The sequence below is a fragment of the Porites lutea genome, chromosome 13, assembly GCF_958299795.1.
Source record: "Porites lutea chromosome 13, jaPorLute2.1, whole genome shotgun sequence".
Classification (NCBI taxonomy): Eukaryota; Metazoa; Cnidaria; class Anthozoa; order Scleractinia; family Poritidae; genus Porites; species Porites lutea.
This window is the reverse complement of record NC_133213.1, coordinates 15,956,481-15,977,518: the sequence shown is the minus strand read 5'-3', so window position 1 is coordinate 15,977,518 and position 21,038 is coordinate 15,956,481. Positions and strand designations below refer to the sequence as shown.

General features: G+C 37.2%; 2 protein-coding genes across 3 annotated transcripts in view; both read right to left on the bottom strand.

The window, feature by feature from the left end:
• The window catches only part of LOC140922887 (histamine H2 receptor-like), a 20,479-nt gene extending 10,222 nt beyond the window's left edge, over nt 1-10,257 (bottom strand). For both annotated transcript variants that reach the window (XM_073372924.1, XM_073372925.1), the window contains exon 1: nt 10,103-10,257. The gene's annotated coding sequence lies outside the window, so the exon portion shown is untranslated. The remainder of the gene's footprint in view (nt 1-10,102) is intronic.
• Nucleotides 10,258-13,355: 3,098 nt separating this feature from the next.
• LOC140922456 (octopamine receptor beta-1R-like) lies at nt 13,356-17,026 on the bottom strand. The gene is made up of 3 exons (XM_073372440.1): nt 16,933-17,026; nt 14,806-15,124; nt 13,356-14,040 (listed from the first exon to the last, which is right to left on the bottom strand). Exons 1-3 carry the CDS (start codon nt 17,024-17,026, stop codon nt 13,356-13,358), a joined length of 1,098 nt encoding a protein of 365 aa, XP_073228541.1.
• Between the last annotated feature and the right edge of the window lie 4,012 nt (nt 17,027-21,038).

Sequence of the window (21,038 nt, the reverse complement as noted above, 5' to 3'; positions counted from 1 at the left end):
AATCAGCACGAAGCGGAAACTAGCAAGAGTGTAAATAAACATTAAAAAACACGTGCAAAGGGTACTGACGTCATTACTAATATCATCTCCGCCAATCAGCATTTCGTATCGACTCTTTCGGTGCAGATATTCAAATTTCAGCAACGTAGTTGCCAACTCTCCTTCCCAGGGCGGATAAAGGTTGGGCGGTGAAACGAGCGCTCCGCTCTTCATTGAATGTGTGATGCGGAGTAGGACTGGCACGAGCGCTCTTTCCGCGCTTCCGGTGCGCTTCAAGGCCGGCGAAATTTTCCTTTTTGCAAACCGGAAATCCTATTTTCTTTCTGTAATTTCAGGCTACAATGTTAAATAGATAAATTCGTTTCATAACAATATCAATAAACAGTTTCATATGTTTGTGTCTGTACGTCTATAAGTCAAACTTGTTTGTCGTATAATGCCAAAATTTGAGTTTAATTTGAAAGTGTTGAATACCTCCTCCTTCCACTAAATATCACCTAATCGTCTTTTGCCGTTTCGTTTGCAAAAGCTTAACACTTCTTAACCTCAATTTTTACATATGTTAAAGGGGGATTAATTTTGTATAACCTAACAAAAAATTAGATTGATATATATTGATATAGTGGCGTTATATTTCTTCAAACTTTGCTTCTCGGGTGCAACGCTCCATGGCGATTCGCGCAATGCGTTGAAAATCCGGCAACCGCAGGTAGACAAAATTTATTGAGGTCAGTTGTAAGGTGTTTTCACCGTTTTTCTCTCTAAAACAAAACAAGGTAAACAGTAAAAACTGAGGGAAAACTAATTTTGAAGTTTCGAAGAAACAGAAAGACGTATGAGATGTTTTTTTTCAAAATTAAAAAGAAGGATGATGGTGATTGAAATTAGCATAATTTCACCTTGCACGAGCTGCACGCATTTATAAAATACACGTCATCTAGTTATGAAACACGATCTGCTGTCTTTTAGTTTTGCCATGGATGACATGGATGAGATTTTCCTTCTTGTTTTAGACAGTACATAGATGTTTTTGTTTTGGAATAACATCGATATTGGCGAGTAGCAGAACGAAAATATAATTCAGTGGTAGAGTCATGGAAGTAATAAAAGAAACCCTTTGAAAGCGATGTTTGTCTAATCCAACTAAACCTCCCGCAAAAATAGCAACATTTGCCTCTCGGAGACAGCGTACCAGCACAAAGGAACGAGGATGAAGTGCAAGAAAACAAATCAAGCCACTAAATTCAGTGACAGCGGCAGTGTCTTATGTACAAACCACATAGCAAGCCCTGACCGAAGTCGAAAACAAGCGACATTTCTAAGCAGAGTCCCAGTCCACTGCATCACACCTTTTTGCTCGGACGCGCTCCTTTCACCGCCCAACCTTTAACCGCCCTGCTCCTTCCTTTTGCCGCCCCGCCGCTAGAGCGCCCCGGAGAGCTTGCTCGCAGGCTAGTTTAATCTCAGATGAAAATCTGTTGGTGTTTTATCTGGTGTTTCATTAGGTATCAAGATTCATCCACCTGACCCAAATGGTTGTCATTTACTCGCTGTTGACTGAATGAATAATTAATGAGTTTGAGAATTTTTAATCCAAATTTCTGCAACGAAAGAAAATTGTTTTAGGCGGCTTTAATAATAGCGTTGGTAACAGGTGTTCCATACTGCGTCGGCCGAAATCGAGCTTCATCAATTTACACAAAAAAATGCTTATCTAGCAAATTCTGAAAAAAATGGGAAAATTTTTCTTGAACTGAGCGCGGCAAAGATAATTTTCAAAATTATTCACACTCATGAAGCAACTCTCCCAATTAGCTTACTCAGCTACAGGTATCGTTTTTTAAGTAAGTCCTAGTTGTTACAAGCCTTATTTCTGGATAGGTAGTTCAATTCCATGGAAAATCTTGCTTACAATATTAAATAAATTTTCATATTAACTGTGTCAAGGGAAAAATCGTAAGAACAAACTAGTCTAGACAACCTAGGATAAATCCATTGAAGCTTATAAGGAAAAACGTTTCACTCAAATCTGATGCTCTATAGACTGATAGCCATGTTAAATTATATCGCGGTCGGACCTACAGATATTAGTCATGCTATACGGTCTGCTATCTCAGTGAAATGCTAAAGCCAAATCAAAATATATTTAATCAATATCAAAATTAAAAAATATTCCAAACTTTTTCCTTTATTTTAATTTTTGACTCCCCAGAGTAGATAACCGTTTTTTTTTTTCAACGGCCTTGATCCTGATCTTCAATGCTTTTTAATCAGCGTTGGCCTTTTACTTCATTGCCTTCAGTTTCTGAGGCAGGAAAATAATCGCGATCGGCTTTCGGATTAACTTTAAGTTGTAGCTTACCTGATTCAGATGACAAATTACCAAAATGAAAAGAATTCTTAATTTATGTTCTATCTTGCATTTGATGTTGAGTAAATTGTATAACAGTATAGGGTAAAATTAATAAAAGTCGTTGTAAAGATATTATAGATCATGACCGGGAAAAGAACAAATTCAAGTAACCGAAGAAACGTATTTTTTTCCGACTGTCAATTTTTAGTTTATCTAGTCGCCCAAAAAAAAAAATGAAAAAAGTAGATTGGTTGCAAGAATTAAGCTTGGATTTTATTCGTTAAAAGAAACAAAGTCACGAAGAGAGGATTCCTGCGTGAGGACTGGATGTCTGTGGATGGCCCAAAACGATCTTTATCTCTTTCTTTACATAAAGATATCAAAAAAGTGATCTTTAACTGAAATATACGTCTCTCGCGACAGTAAGAGCTTTCAATTATTGGGCCCCATATTATTTTTGGTTCAAACTCCGAAAGACTGCAAGAAACTGAAAGCCGAAAACAAAGAATTTTTTTATAGAGTCTTCATAAAACATGATCGACAGTTCCTCGGTTTTACATGCAATGGTGGTTTGGAATTATGATATGATATGATATGACATGTAATGACAAAATTGACTGAAAATGTAAAAATGGGATAAAATCGAATAAACGATCTATACCTTTGACGCTTATCTTCCGCGAAGCCAATTAAGGACAGTTTTACGGTCGACTTCTTCGAAACTCCGGATGTGTCAGTCCAAGTGATCGATGTTTTAAACCTTTAGGGCTAATGAAATTTTAAAATGTTTAAATTCTCTTCAGTGAGTGCACTAAATTTACTCCTCTGTTCTCTATAAGATGTAAGAACTCTAAAATATAATTAACGGCTGAAAATGCCAAATACTGTTTGGAGAAAAAGGATATTGATCAACGTTTGATTTAAGAGGGCATTAAAAGGCATTTAATAGGCATATTATTTTACGGCAACTTCTGAAAAGTTAATTTTTAAAACGTTTTTGCCGACGAGTATTAAAATCGATATTAAAAGCTTTCATTTGGTTCAGTTTAATGGACTGGTTTGTGATTATACAAGCCTATGTCGCTAAATTTGGAAACAAAATGATTATATTTTGTTAATGGCGTGGGAAAGGAAACACAAGACGCCTTTTAAACAACGGACGCGCTCGTTAAACTTCAAAAATGGAAGGATATATCATGAAAAACATACAATATTAATGTTTCTAAATTAAATGGTAATTTCGACTACAGTTTACAGAAAGTAGTTAAATTACAAGAAAATGAAAGGTTTTTCTATCATTTATTTCGCTTTGTTTCACTGATAAAGTTTTCGTCTTGCCATTTTTTACACGAGTTTAGGATAGAAAACTTATTTAGCCACCAGTCTTGGCCTAGCAGTAAATAACTTGGTGAAATTAATTTAAGCTGCTGTTATTTGGTTTTACCTTTGACTTTCAAATGTTATTATATTCTGCGATAAATTCATTCTTGTAAAAACTTTATCCAGCTTAAACAATGATAATCGATATACGTGTTTGGACTGCGCCAGTAATTACTTTCAACAGTTTAATATCAGGCGACAACAATGTATTTTTCATTAGGAAAATGGAGTTGAAAATGAATAAAATAAGCAGTTGTTATTTGATAAAAAGGAAAACCTAAAGCGTAAATTCAAACAACATTTGGGGAAAAAAATGTTGTCACCAAATTAAGGACTAGTGAGCAAGTAAATAAGTTTGTTTGGTCAAGGCCGGAGTAATATATCATTATCAATGACGATTATTGAAGAGGGTAAATTAACTTAGACCAGATAGACGCAAAAATCAAATCATGTCTTAAGAAAGGGGTCATATTGATGCTTCGAAAAACGTTTCAGAAAATAAAAGAACATAAGAGACGGCTGACAAGTAACGGATGTTTATCGGTTCCTGGGAAACCGGGTCCCATTTTCTCAAATCGGATCCCAATGTTAAATCACCCGGACTCGACTTCTTGCACGAAAAATTCCGTTTGACAAAAATTCACCTTCAAAAAAATAATTCAAAGAGTTGGCTGAAGATAAAAGGTTGTTGGAAGGATGTATAAAGATCAGATAAAACGTGCAGTTTGATAATAAATAATCATAATCATAAACTAACAAAATTCTTAAATCTGATCTGCCCTAATTTCTGCATGGGTTGTAATAGGTCACATTACGCGTAATTGCCTAGGACAGTGTGGATAGTTTTTTCCGTTCTAGCGTAAACTTTGGAAATATCAGGTGTTTTAATTTTAAAAATAGGTTTAAAATGGTAACAGAACATTGTGTCGTCCAATTCGGTCTGCAATCATACTCGTGATTAAACATGATTATATACCGCGCGAACTGGACAACAAGACAATTACTCTTGTGATGACAAACCGAATTGGACTCCACTCAGTTCTATTACCATTCACTAGAACATAAGATTGCAGAACCCCGCGAAGCTCGGGGGGAGGCCCATAAAATGTCAGGGATGGGAGGGGGAGAGAAATGGAGTAAATTGTGTAACTCTGAACTGGGGAGGGCTGGTTTTAACACCGGCTCTAATATTGGGATGTGAGATATACTTGATCTCCTTTTGGTTGGAGTAAATTTGAACCCAGTGCTCTGGTTTTAAATAGGATCTTCTGGGATTTAAATGGGGTTGCTGTTGTTAAAGAATGGGGTAGCCAATGTTGCATAGGTCCCATGTTCACTCCATTTGACCCTCCTACATGTGTAATTATAGTCAAAAGGAAATGGTCATGATAGTGGATCACTGCTTAATAAAAGGTAACCCATGCCTGATAATAAGTGTGTGTTATAAGTTAACTTGAATGCACGTGTATATTTTGTCACTTTACCTCAACCTCGTCTCCAGGGATTTTCCCTCCCATTTTTTTATAAGGAAAAGCCCTAGGCCGAGTTGTTCAAAGCTGGGTTAAGATAACCCAGGGTTAGTGCGAAATTTATATTCAGAAATGAAAGCTCAGACGGTAATTTCAATTTTATTCTTTCTGTCAACAAGTTGATGATTGGATGCTCTTAAAAATGATAGAGAAAATTATCCTAGAAAGTGCTTTTGAACCCTGGGTTAAGTTGCTAATCGGCCTTCGAACAACTGGGCCCTGGGGACGAGGTTGACTTTACCTCAGCATCTCACGGTGCTGTACACGTTTCTTTCAGGTAGACCTGAAATGTCAGTGGACTCATCTACTCTCACGAGAAATAATTCTTATTAACTGACTTTACAGGCGAACTGCATGTGCAACATAACCATTTGTCAGATTAGGAAACACACAACGCCGATGCGACCGCAGCTGACTAGCTAGCTCTGACTATTTTGTCTTTTTGCGAGAAAGCCTGGCAAAAGTGTTTCCCAATAACAGCGCGCCATTTACAAAAGCGCGATTTCAAAACAGAAACAAGCGACCGCGTTGCATCAAGGTTGGCAGTGGGCCTTTAAATTTGGTAATTCAACTAAAACAATGGCCCTAATTTGCACAAAAAAGCAGAACTCTGAAGGATTCTGGTCGTAGTAGAAATATGACATCATCGTGAAAGTGGCCTATCATGGAAAAGATTTAGGATTTGGGTATGAAGTTATCTTAAATACAATTGTAACTAAAAGGCCTTTAAAGATTAATATGTCAGCGCAGGTTAGAATTTTTATTACATGTGATGATCTGTTCTTTCGATACTTTCTCTCCCTCCACGCTGTCATACATTAGTTCCTACTACACCAAAACCAGCTGTCATAAATAGGCGAGTCTTTGCTGACGTCATTGTTTAAATTTTTCCCGGTAGCATACGACTTAACTCATAGAAGCCGTAGCTCCTGCCGTAGCCGTATATACAATTAACTAAATTCAAAAGTTGAAATAGCTGCACGATTAATTTGAGCAATTTATGCAATTTTCAGCTCTTTGCAGGTAATATTGAAGGAAATGTCAGCCGTCGAAAACTGCGAAATTGCTGGGTGGCAAAACGTTTAAATGAGCTATACATTCTTTGTAAAAAAAACATACGGTACATCGGGTTCTAATTTTCAGAAATAACTGAAATTGTTATACTGTGAAAGCTTTGAACCCAGGAGTCATTTCATAAGTAGGTTGAGTATGATAGTCCGGGTGGACGTAGTCCTAAATAGGACTTTGCTGTTACAGTGAATGACGTTTTGACAACCTATGCGGTAGTCATCAGAATCGGCAAAGTGAGTTGTATCACGTCAGTTGATGGTTTTAAAATCTGGTTTTTGACCTGATTGGTCAATTAAATCACGATGTTTTTGGTCGCCTGTCAGTGAAGCCGTGATGTTATTGGCTATGAAGACTTGTAATGTCATTGGTACGTTTCGATCCGTCTATTGTCGCACTGAGTTAAACAGTCAGTGGTGTATTCTAGCTTGCACGTAGGTTGAAAGCTGTCCTCAGAGTGGAATGTTTTGAAAACGCCAGCTCACCATTATGGTGTGGACAAATGAAAACTGAGGTTTTCGAATACGATGACGTCATCGTTCAACGCAAGGGATGCTTTCGTATTTCCATCGTTTTAGCGTTTTCGCAAGAATGGGCGAAAACAATTCGAATGCACGACGGGTGGACGCATTAAAAAAACTCCGTTTTTGAAATTGTCCGGATGCGTGTGGACGAGGCCAATATTAAGTAGGTTCGATTCGCACAATTTTGCATTTTGGGAGGGAACGACTGCGTTCAGTTGTAACCAGGGCGGGTAGTATCGGGTTAGATGGTGGAAGAAAGTGCCAAAGTACCCCAAGGTGTTTGAGAAAAAATAATTTAGTTCAACTCTTCGTCATGTTTGCAAAGTTTGTGTTTGCAAAGCTCGGGTACACTAGTCTCACACGATGCCCCTTTGTACGACGTCTACGACCACCTCGTTAATTGGACCACTTTTCTTTCTGAAACGACTGATAAACCAGACATTCCTTATTCTATGATCTCATTGTTATATTTCTTCAAAAATGACTGGGGAAACGTTTTGTGGAAGTTGTATTCCTTACCCCATCTCACGTAAGTGCGAATTTCGTAAACTTAGATTAAAGTTTCATCTAGTTGCTAACGGAGAAAAATTTGTCTTGAACTGGAAGATGTCGATTATTAAGGAGTTCTTCACGCTATTTTTAATTCAGTTGAGTAGTGCTTGTTTGCCTAAACTTGTTATATTTCAAAAAATATATCCTATATAAGGCTACATATCAATCCAACGTACTAGAAACCCAGGGCCAAAGCATGAGATATTAAACGGCTTACCTCTTAGATGTGCCAGAAACTGGTCTGCTCATTGTGATCAGAAAGAAACTTCGGTCGATTTGGGTCGGTAAACATCAAGCCGTTCTGTTCCCGCTGTTTAAATTAACATATATGATTTCAGGCTTTTGACATCCATGTCAGGAAATAACGTCTGCTCAGTGAAGATGTAATCACCCAGTTAATATGTCGTAAATTGTCAAACAATAGAGCACGATTAAGACACTGAAAACAGCTTCTAATTGCAGATAGAAAGCAGAGCAGACTGCGCGTAAATGGGTTTCATTTTAGTCTAAATTGACTACAGTTGTTAAGTAGGTATTTAAATATGTAGAAAACCTTATAAATCACTTCCAACGAACACTATAACATACTTATCAAAACGAGAAAATTCTGAAATTTTTGATACATGTGCAACTTTCCAGTTTTTATTACAAACAAAGTTCAGGTATATGTATATTAATTTGACATTATCAGTAAAAAATAAAAAAGATGCCTTTGTTAGTAAGGCACCGTTTACACTCATGAATAAGCAGGTAAAGAATAAAATAAAACAAGGCGTCGCAAAAACAACCAAATCGCTTTCAACGGCGGAAAGGGAAACCGAATAATTATACTCCAAGAGGAATCAAATATAATCCAATGTAGTAGCGATATATTGCTTTCATGAACTCTGCATATAAAAAGGAACTTCACAGCGAGGCTTGAGAGAAATTTGCCTATAAAAAATGTTTAAAGACGGCAGAAAATTAGATCGTTAGACTTATTATATTGGTCCGGGAAAAATCACACATGTCTTTAATTATAGTAGCAAACTCAAAACAACAGCTAATGAAAAGTATTTAAAATAAGGGTTTGTCTATACTTTTTATGAAAAGTTGTAAATATCTTCTTTTTAAAAGTTCTTTTTTTGCTTTAAAGGAAGATTCATTGCAAGATGACATATTTGACTACATTTACCAAAATCCTGCACCTTCTTCATGATTACGGCCATTATTTCTTGAACCACGGTTGAATCATTAATTACGTTGATGAAAATGGACCATTCAACCAACTTGACAGACACGTTTATTGTACGGCCGCGACGAGCCAAAAAATAATGATATGAATAGTAACAAAATTCAGACGGCGAAACTAAAATAACCGTGGAGTCATAAGATTAGGCAAGTAAATCTTTGGTTTACTGGATTGTATGTCTGAAAACTAGCAAAAGTGTTTTATCAAGTGTTGCACCTTGAAGCATATATAAAAGTGCAGCATTACAATAGAGCGGATTTAAACTTGAAAAACTTAGCACCGAACACTGTGCCATTCTACTGAAGAATATATTCTACTCAATTCGCTCTTCTTTAGTTCATTTCAAAATCCTGACATTTCTTTTACTTCCAGTCCTTGTAAACATATTACGTCGTCGTCGCAGACCTTATACATCAACCATCAGGTCATGTTCTTCGGTGTTGTATTGGCTAGGAAACCATCCCCGAGACCCAGGGGCGTTTGGATCGGTGGAAAAGGTGCGACGAAAGTTTTTTAAACACGGGCGGAAGAGCGGCTCAATAAACCTTATACAAACTTTCGTCGCGCCTTTTCTCCCGCCCCAACTGACTGCCCCTGGGTCTCCTAGGAGGATAATAGGAAACAAAATCGAGCTATTTACCCCGAAGAAAGAGGCCAACTGGTCAAGGCAACTTAGTAGTCTGGTCTTTGAATGATTTGAATGATTTGGATGATGTGAGGCTGGATTCGTCTTCTGTGTAGACACAAACTTTGCTTTTTACATGAAAATAATGCTTAGCAAATACTAAAGATAAGATCAAGATTCAGCATGATTTGCATGATAAAACGCCACGAAAAGTTTGCCTTTTTGATTTAAACAAAGAAATCGAGCCTTCAACCAAAAAAAAAAATATGTATGATGTTTATTTGAAAAAAAGTTAAACTTGGATCTATTTCTCCAGTTAATATTTTTGACAACTTTATGTAAACGTGTTGTTGGCGTTTAAACAACAAAAATTGATGAGAGAGCTGAAATTTATTGGTTTATAACAAAATGATCAATGATAAAATAAACGAAGTTGCGAAAATACAGCTATATACAGAAACTAATACCCAAGACTTATTTACTGGCTGGTATGGCACGATATTTTTTGCGCGATCAATAATAAGGTTAGCAGTGTTCGGGTGATCTCGGCTTGCAGGAAGAAAGTTTACCTCTCGTACGATACAATTAAGTCATCTTGAATGGACCTTTTTAACAAGACGATCCATTTTCTTTTCACTTATATGCATGACAAAATGACAAGAACCCTTACACTCTCCTGTTTAAAAAAAACGTGTAATATCGACTAACTGCAATTTATTCTGTAGTTTATAACTAACCCGTCGATAAACGCAGGCTCGCCGAGCCGTTTTTTTTTTTCTCAGCCTAACAGAGCAGCCTGTTGTGAGTTAATTTTTTTCTCAGTAATTGCCCTGTACTCACTCAATGGCAAGATTCCTCCTTTTCATCTGCGCACAAAAGCCAACTTCTTCTGTACCCTTCGTCCACGGACGGTGCTTATTAGGAGTAGAATAGATTAGCGCAAATGAACAAACTGCAAAGTTTTGATCGAGAATCTTTCTTCATGCCATGTTGACATCATGTTTGGGAGGTTAAATAAATATAGGCCTTATTTGCATCTTCGACAGTTATGTAAATCCGACTGATATTTCAAGGATATATTTTTAATGATAGTTTGTTTTATTGCCAACACTAAAACTGTTACATATAACTCTCTATTTTTTGGACAAGACTCAGAATTTTTGTCTAAATCAAGGACATGCTTGCAACACAGACAAAGGTTTCGAAAAGAAAGGCTACAATAAGAACAGAAGGTATTTATGACATCAAGAACTGCTTACGGTTTTCCCGACGGATTTTTTTAGCATTCTTAATATCAATTAAGCCTTTTGCACTCAGAATACGTTTATTGGTGAGAGCACGCGCCTTTGTCCGCCAGTGAGGTTCTGGTTTGAATACTGCAGGCTGCACCATGTGTGGAGTTGGGAACTCCGGTTTCCTCACTTCTTAAGGTGACTCGACCCAGTTATTTTGTGAGGGTATCAACCTACTTTGAAGCTCTCTGGTATCCCACCTTCACTTTGATCGTAATTTTAACATATAGCATGGATAACATATAGATCAATCTACCACACAGCATAAAATTTTTGGCGATCAGAGTAAATGTCACGTGGTTATAGTGCCACGCCTCTTTGGGGTCTGAGTCGAAATTCTGCTGTTGCCGGCATTTTTTTCGTGAAAATCTCTCGGCTACTTAAAGTGGGTATCAGTGCTTTGCGTTGAACAGCGTTTCACCAAAATCGCAAAGACCCAATTCGAGAAATTCAGCGGTTCCAAATTTAGGTCATAATTTATGCGAAAATGATAAGCAAACTTTATACGATTATTTCTAATAAACTATGATATTTATCCCTTTATTTTGGGGATCGTTATAACAGATGGGTCCTTGCAAGTCAGCAAAAAGCTTTAGGGCCTTGTAAAATGTAAGTTTTTCAATGACCATGAAATTCCGAATCCGGGTAGTTAGTTAATCGATTGTGGCCCTGAAAAAATTTGAAGGAAAAAAATACGAATTTTTAAGAAAATGCTTATTTCGTGAGAAGGACTTTTAAACGCTGACAAACGTCAACAAATAGCTAAAACTATAATTTCTATATGTTTGCATTACTAGAAATCGCGCTCATTTACAAGGCTCTAAAGCTTTTTACTGACTTGCAAGGACCCATCTGTTATAAGGATCCCCAAAATAAAGGGATAAATCTCATAGTTTATTAGATATAATCGTGTAAAGTTTGTTTGTCATTTCAGTCATTCAGCCCCGTATTTTTCGAATTTCCCCAACGCTGAATAGGCCAGATTTACTGGCTGTGAGGCTCCCCTATAGTTTTTCTGGGATCTGGGATTACCCTTATTTGAGGCTCAGGATTCGGGATTTGAAAGCAAAATCGGGCAAGTCTCGAGATTGAAAGTATGCGCGCCAGTTAGAATGCCCGGAATAACGTTCATGAGTACGGGATTGCACAAAATTTGGGATCGGGATTACGGGATTGAAGAACCCTATTGGGGAACCTCGCTGAGGACAATGCATTTTCTATTGGTTTTATACCCCTGAGCCACGGAGCCAAGTATGAATTCTAAATTCGCCTATTCAAATCTGTCCCCTACATTTTCTATTAGGTGAATTTACTAGCTAGGTATTCCAAAAAAAAAAAATGTGTTCCAATTCTGCATTCAATTTATAGCAGACATTAGTACACCTAATAAATATTTATGAGCTTCTCAATTCTTTTACTACATTTAGTCTACGTCTAGAGTAAAGTGATATATTTGCCATCAGTAAAAAGTTGTAAGTCATTGTTATGTATAATGATGTTGTCCGTACAAAAGGTCTCTCCCAAACTCCTAATCCATCAGCATTAGTAAGTCGTTTCTGTTTGTTTTTTTGTTTGTTTGTTTCAAACGTGTTGAAAAAAAAAACTGGAAATTTATAAGTTTTTAGGATTTTTTGCAACACAATTGTTAACAGCCTGTCCTCAAATTGAGTTTAGTTCGGAGGAGAAGACAATCGGGGTCCCTCCCCCACACCTAACCAATGTTGACTTTTAACAGTGACTAGGCCTAGCGCCTAAAACGTCAGTTTTTAAATACCTTACAGTGGCCAAGTTTTCTTCATCAACTCAGAAAATAAAACCAAAATTTTATTTTGCTTTCCCCAACCAACACATACCGCAGCACCACAGTTCCTGTAGAACGAACCCCTTAAACTCTAGCTAGATAGAGCCGATTATTTAAATGGAGTTTAGCAATTATGGCTCTCGAGTTTAAAGCATGTATTGTAGACTAGAAAAGCCGTTAATCTTACTTTAAATTGACCCACTAAAGAAGAGATCTGGAGGTCCAAAGATTTCTTAACCCTAAACTTCGTTTAAATGACCGACCCTAGTAAAAGAGGCAGCCTACAATGCCCTTGTGAGGCCTTACATGGAGTACGCCAGCTCAAAAAAAAAACGAAGAACGATCTCATGGTTAACTTTATTCCGTAAAGCAATTCATGGTGTTGGCGGCCTGGCTTTGCAAGACTATGTTCTAAAGCGCAGAAGACATTTAAGGAACTCTAGCCAGAACAAGTTTATTGAACTACTGCTACCCAATACTGAGACTTATGAGAACAGTTATTTTGGTAGAACTGTCAAGGACTTGAATACGCTACCAAGAGAAAAGTCTTATTTGGGCATTTTAGGAATTTTGATATTGTTTTAATAATTAATGCTAATGAAATTTTTATTCACTAAATTTTATCTTTTGTAGATTTTGTTATTACTATCATTATAATTAACTGAATTTTATTTACTTAGTTTGACGTCTTTCTCGTCTTGAATGAAGGTTGAATAAAGCTCTTTTTCGCACAGTGTTCTTTCTTCTAAGAGTTAGAGTAGTCTGTTCCAGGCGTTCAGATGGTTCAGTGTGGCGCGAATTTAGAAAGCTGGAAAACAATAGAAGAGGTTGCGCCATCCCCACAATCTAAACGCCCGAAACAGAGTTGATTCAAGGCGCTGTATATTCACCGGTTCCAGTACCCTTAACCTCTGTTTGATAACACGTCATTAGTTCTGTTCAATGAGAGCGCAGAAAATGACGTCGGTTAACGATGAAGTTTTTGAGACTGTCAACAGTTTCATGCTTTTTGGCTACCAATTCTCGAAAAGGACTTCATGAGGATTTTTTGGTTTTTGCCAGCCGGAGTCGCTAAAGTGTTCTTTAAAATCACCGACTTTGAACTGTTCGTAAAGTTTAACTCAAGTTTTAGTTGATGTTCAAAAAGAGCTTTTCGAAAGTCTTGCTTGCCCAGGATATATATGCAAGGGTTTAAAAGTGAGGCTAGAAATCTTAACCAGTAGATAACATACGCCAAGGGTATGGGAACCTTTGTGTAATCAAACCTCCGCAGAGCGATATATGGTAACCAACATATCACGTACGCAAGCATCATCGAAGCAAATATGGCGACGGCTTTGCGTTCATGGCGGTTTCTGCTTCTTGATTGCGGAAAAGATGGTAGATAACTCTGATGAATATTGCGACTTTGACGAGCTATTTCAATGACAATCCTGGCGTATGAGAATAGCATAAGTACCATAGGAATGAAGAAAAACAAGATAATGAAGATGACGTCATATATGAGTTCTGCCTTTAATAAATGCTCACTTGGCTCTACATGGGGATCGTGAAATGGGTCCAGCCAAGATAGTTGTACCAATGCAGTAACCGCGGACACTGACCAGACGACCAGAATAACCACAATGCATCTGGGTCGTGTAACGAGTGAAGAGTAACGGAGAGGGTGAATGATTGCCAGATATCTGCAAAGAAGAAAGTCTCCAGTTGTCGGCGAGAAGGCGCGTTAGAACGCAGTAATTTTCAAGGAGTTATAATAACTCCTCTTGTGGGGTTAATTTAACTCCTTACCGTGGAGTTATTTTTGGGGAATTATTTTAACTCCAAAAAGGAGTTTAAAGAACTCTTTTTCGGGAGTAAAAATGACCCCAGATATTGAGGAGTTAAAATAACCTCCAAAAAGGAGTTATCCTGTACCTAAAATTTTTACTCCACTTTCAGAGTTAAAGTAACTCCAAAAAGAGTAAAAACAACCGATGTAAGGAGTAAAATAACCCCATTTTTGGAGTTATTTTAACTCCAGACTAGGAGTAAAAAGAACTCTTTTTCAGGCTGGAGTTAAAAATTGCCCCAAATTCGGAGTTAAATTAGGAGTTAAAATAACCCCCCAAAAGGGGTTATCCTGTACATAAAATTTTTACTCCATTTTTGGAGTTATAATAACCCCCTAAAAATTACTGTAAATGAATACCTTTAGCAACTTGTTAGGAGATTTGTATTTTTTTTTCTTTTATCCTTTTGTTCAGATTTCTGTTTGAAAGACACCGAAACTTTTGACGATTATATGTTATAAGCCCTATAAACGCCAAAATAGTAACTATCAACTGTAAATAAAGCCACCATCCCATTATTCCGTTTGATTGTAATATCAGCATACATATTCTCAATACCCTTTCCCATAAATTTCCTATGAAGAGAATTTGCTGATTACTCTTAATGATTAAAGTTACCTATCTGTAGTAACACACATCAGATGACAGACAATCAACACAGCAATAAAACGAGACATCTGGTCCTGGATGATGCAAACTTCTGATTGGCGGACGATGCTGCACGTGAGAAACAGCGGCACAGAAACCAGGCCTGTTAACAGGTCAGAAACGGCCAGGCTACAGAGCAACAGATTGGTGATTGACCGCAGATACTTTTTTCGTGCCATTAGAATTAGAACCAAACTGTTAATGAGCACAATTAACACAGCCAAGACAATGGGAACAACATCCGCTTTAGGGTCAAAAATACCTTCATAGAATTCATCGTAGTAGACATCTGTAATAAGAAGATTTTTTGGTTAACATTCTAGCATACGCTTACGGGGGGTGACAACTCTAACAGAGGCTGTTTGGACAGTCCTATGAATAACTTTTTGTCCTCCCGGAAATTTCGTCGACCCTCCCGAATTTTTCGGTGGCATTCCCCATAAACGTTTAACTTCCCAAAATTGTTTTAACAATTAAAATTAAAATTTTGATTAGAGATTTTTTGCAGCTTCTTGTTAATTATGTAACTTGTTAATTATCTAACCTTAGTTATTTTTTCGTTTAGAGGGTATCATGTTAACACAGAAAGACTGTCAAACTTTTTAAGTATGTAAAATCGGGTTTTTTTGTTTTTCAATCAACAAGGCAGGCGAGCAGTGAAGGCAGGCGAGCAGTGAAGGGGCCAACCACTAGGGGGGTCTGGGGGCATTCTCCCCCAGAAAATTTTGAAATCTTGGTGCTCTGAAATGCCATTTCTAGTGTCCTGAGAGGACAAATTCTGTCCAAAATGTTCTCTAAATCAATTGTCCTTTTTATGCTTATTTTTATACAAGTTGTGCGGTTTTTGAAATTGCTCTGGATATCACTTTCAGCTAAGTAAAATCTCAGTAGGATCGATAGTTTTGTTGTTTGAATTTTAGTGACGTCATGTGAAAACCAACAATACTCCGTGTGGTGTCATTGTATGAGTATCATAAGAATTCATTTGAAAATTTCAGAACAATTGTCGAAATCTGGAATTTTCCTATCCCGAACGCATATTGATCGGGATTCGGGATTTTCGAGCAAAATCGGAAGGACCCCGACGAGATCAGGATGATTAAAGAGTCTTCACAGACATACCACTTTTTATGGCCTCATTTGTGTTTAACAAGGTTAAATGAGTTTCTTTTTTTTCTTACTTACTTCTTACGTACTTTTTTCAAGTTTTCCAGTATGCAATCAATGGAATGTACTCTTAAAACTCGTTAGCATGCAGCGTAAAAATACCCCTGAACTAATGAATGATGGGATCTGGTGTGAACTGATAGTATGTGCCTTGCACCAGTACGGTTCTTGTATCAATCCGCTGGGGATTGCACGTGGTCAATCGCACTCAAACTTCATGCTATTTTAGTTGGAAACGTAGAAACGTTGCTGATTGGTCTTTTCATATAATGGTGGGTTAAGCCGTTTTCAAGTGTCAAAATACATAGAATACAGCGCATAAAACGGGTGCATATCACTGTATATATATTGTTTGATAACGTGTAATATCAAATCTTTGCTCAATGTCCCGAAAATATCTCATATCTCCCGGAAAATTTCCCAGGTTTCCCGATTCCCGGCAAAATCTCCAGATTCCCGGAATAAATTTGTTTTTCTCCCGAAACAGCCCTTGTTAGAGCTGTCACCCCCCGTATACACTTCATCTTGCACAGCTGACAAAAATCAAATTTTACTTCAAAATTTTGATAGAAAGATATAAAAAGGGAACTAATAATTCGAACTTAGATAGTGGTGTTTTGTGAAAAAATGGCCTTTTGTAAAATAAATAAATGAATAAACAAAAAAACCTCCCAATCTCATTTTATCAACAAAAGGACCGGCTTATTCGCCTGGGTGGTTTGTTGCCCCATGGTAGATCACGTGACGATTCTCAAGGTAATATTCTGTTCATAAAAAAAATATTGTAATTACATGCAACAAATAATCACTCTAGGGATGACGTCATATACGATGGACAGTTATTTCTATGGCAGACTCGACTAATACACAAAAACTTCTTAAGTCAAAAAAGACCCTTTCATTTATAAATTTGACGGCCGAGAGCCTTACCTTCGACTGTGTTGTTAGTTGCAGCTGTGATGTTGGGATACTTTTTTAAAAGAGAATCGTTCTTCGTTGAAGTGGTCCTGGTCATTGTACCCATATTGGTAAGAATTGCATTCAGTCGAAGTCACCCGATTATCTTGTAACTGAATCAGAAAGTGAAGATTGATTATAATGTTATTTTTGTTGTTTTCGTTGTTGTTATTAACAATGTTTTGCCTTGTTCTATCGCTTAACCAAATTTTATCAGTAGCATATATCATCAGATATCCATGCATCAATACTATTAGTAGAGTCACGTCGCACCCAGTAGATGTCTGTCAAATAAAGGTTCTTGAAAATTTTCCGTAACAACTTCTTCCTTGACAATTTCCTTAGCAATATAGCCAGCAAAATACGACTTTTTTTCTTGGCAAGAAAACGAGGTGCCACTTTTATGTTTAAATTTTACTACTACTTCTATCAAGGTAAAAATTTAGGAGGCAAATTTGTCTGAGTGTGTAAATTCGCCTCTTAGATAAGCTTGAATTTTTAGCTATGATGCCAACAGCCATTAGGAAACATTCTCCTCTACTCTAGTCACGTGACAAAAGTTTATAAGATTAAATTTGCTTCAATGAGATATCGTTAATACTTTCCTCACTGGCGAAGATTCAATAATAATTAAAAACAAAACCCTCACGCACACGAATGGATCACAAGTTCAAGGGTATCAAGAGATCATTGGGAACAGTTTCAAACTAGCGACAAAGAGGTGTGTTTTAACAAGTTAAAGGACACACCCGTGCACTTAGTGTGGGCCGGCAAACAAACAACTGAGCCAGCAGGTCATAGAGAAAAGAAAGAGTTATTTTCAAGGAGAAACAAAAAGAAAAATAATAGAAAACAATAGCTTACAGACAGAGAGACAGATACGGACACACAGACAGTCATTGTTGGGGCAAGCATAAAACTTCTTTAGGGCTGTCTGCCATAGAAAGTCAAGTATAATGGCAGAACTAGGTCGTATACCGACCAACTCCAGCGTTTTAGGAAGCGTCCAACTTACAAAGGGTCAGAAAAAGAGAGATTTTTTGTATGGTAAAAAGTTAAAAAAAAAAATTGCAAGCGGTTATTTTTTGGTAGAAAACTATCTTTAACTAATTAATGAGGAAGCGCTTTTTACCTTAAAATGCGAGAGGTCTGTGCCAACTACAGATAATGCTTACCCTTACTGAAGCTTCCGGAGAATATTAAATACTTTACATTTTCTTTAAAAGTATGCTGTACAGTTACAATCAGGCAACAGATCAGAAAATAACGCTTAAGCTTAACAGAGGCCGTTAAAAAACGTGCCAAGAAAAATAAAGCTGACTCTGCCGTTGATGCGTGCTAAGAGGGCTGTAATTAAGTATCATTTTGGAGAGTTATTCTGTAGGAGTCAGTAGTAGCCTTCACCTGCCTCAGGCCACAACGTGTCATAACAAAGAAAAGAACTGTCTTTCAACCGAACAAATGTTTATCTAGGTGTTTTTCGAATATTATTTACATCAAGAATAAAAACATTAAAGGGTCATAAAGCTTAATAAGTCAGTCCAGCAGTGTTGGAGTATGCGAGTATAGTTAAGTTTTATACAAACTGTTGTTATATTAACTGCCTTTGTGCTACGAAACAAAAACGACAACTTTCTATGAATAATCATCTTGGAAAAAGCTTCACCGAAAAAAAAAAAATCATTTTTTGGGTATTTTTTTCCCGGTTAGTTTAAATTTTGCTTAAAAGGCAGCAAATAAGATTGAATAAAACCGAAAGGATAGGCTTTTAAAGGCAGAATTCAATCACCGGTTTCTTATTAGTAAAGGTACAATTTAATTAATGGAACATACTGAAATCACGAAAGACTGGAAAGTTAAGAAACTGACAACGTGCTGCCTCAGCGACTGATTAACACTACGCAGAAGTCGTTTGGATGAAAGAAGCCGTTTAGGAGAATATTTCTGTGATTACTGTTAGATGGCCAAGGGAAGTGAATGAACGAACTAAAGAGTAAATTCACCAGCTTAGAACAATTCAAGTACTTACTTGAGATTAAAACCTGAATGAGCTTCCTGTTAAAAACTGAAGGATGTTTTTCCTTGTAGACAAAGATTGCTCGATCGTATCCAGTCAACGCAAACGTCCAAAATGATCTCAGCGAAACGTGAATGTCTAATTAAGGAGAACTTGGTAAGTTTAGAGAAACAGTCTTTTAAGAGTCCTCGATGCAAAAAAGCCACAAGTACTGTGAGTCTCCGATCAACGATTCCACACTGTCTGAGTAAGTTAGCGGCACTTAAGTTTCGTAGATCATTAGTTGTTATCTGTATAACAAACCAAGAGTAGAATTTCACATTCAAGAGGTGCTTCAGGTTGATAAATGCCGTAATTATCAATAAGATGTTAAGCCCATTAAACACGCGAATTTAAAAACCTCCACTTGACATCATTGGCCCACAGTAATGTGGAGTTTCCCTTCTGTTTGTGAAACAGACAAAAGGCCTTTTTTATTTGTCCTTTGTCCCAATGAATACAACATTCAAATTGACATGACTTTCCGCGTTTTAAAGAGAGAAATACGTGGATTTTCCGGCTTATAAAACAATAAAGTCATCTAAAGTTAATTATAGACCAGCAGTTTGACTGGTTTGAATTACCTGATATTTATTTTGTAATTTGCGCCATTGTGCTGAGTTATTTTGGAACTCCAAGCCCAGGAAGCAAGGGAAATAATTGTGATATTTTCCTTAATGAAGCTATCTGTAAGTAAAATCTGCCTGGTGGTTTCATCGGAGCTTACCTGTGTAATACACCGTTTCCTCATCTCTAATCAAAACCGTCTTAATGGTTCACTTTTAAGTAATAAATTAAAAGTAAAACTTTACCATTTGAACGAAGTCAAATTTTAAAGAAGTCGGGAGACTTGGGTAGTATCCAGCCCTCTTTCCATCAGGTGAAAGCCCGGGAGATTGCGTTCCTAATTTAGAAATCGATTAACTTAGTTGCTAGCAAAACATGAATGTTTAATACTTTGCAGTCTTTCTCTATAGATACATTTGTATTATAGCTCAATTTGTAAAAGCTGTTGTAAAAAGTCTGTACTGATTTCTGCTGCCCAACAAAAGAGATTACATGGCTTTATCAGGAGACAATTAGAGTGGGAAGCTTGCATGGTCCCATAACGGAACGGGCGAACTGACCTCTGATATCCTAATTGAAGATAAAAGGATTAGGATATCGGAATATTTAGTTTTTCAGCTGTCTCTTGAATATATCAACAGGGTTAATCGATAAAATGCCTCGAGCTTTACTACGCGTGCTAATTCCAGAGGAGTACCTCGTAAATTGTAATGTGACAGCTTGCAAGGCCATTCAATTTTTTATCCGTTTTTATCGGAAGCCCTTGCATTCTTCCACTTCAGTAATGGCCTTTTGTTTATTTGTTTTCCTAAAAAATGTGGATGCTAAATTTAACTGAACAAATAACGATTAGATATGCACTTTGCGATAACTTGGGAAGGTCATTACAAAAATGCAAAAGATGAAACTAAAGCTACTTACTGTCCATCGCACTCAATGATTGGTCCTGTTATTTTGTAATGGAAGAAGGCCTATCTTTTATTTTTCTGCCATAAGAATCAAATCCAAAAGACATCATCTGAAAGACTATGTATAGAAACTCCTTGAGTGGCTAGTGCAGGTGGGGTTCAGTAACGCACAGCAAGCGCTGCTTTTATGGGAGCTTCCAAGAAACCTTCTTTTGCGCGCTCGAAAATTCGGTGCAAAGATACAAGATCACATGTTTCCACGGCTAAAGTGCAAGCTCTGGCTCATCAAAAATTGGCTCTCCTAATTGTGTCGATCTGCCAATTTTTGGCAAGCCTGTGAGTGGGCTGTCTTTTGTTCTCAATTATGCAGTGTCCAGGCTACGCGCACGAATCTCTCTTGAGGGTTGTTTAAGAATTATGGAGTAAGCGGCGAATTCAGTGAAAAAATAAATAAATAAATAAATAAATAAAAAAAAAAAAAAAGAAAAGCCTGCAGTGAAACACCAATATAGCGAACCCCTGATAACCAAACCCCGAACGGTATGAGG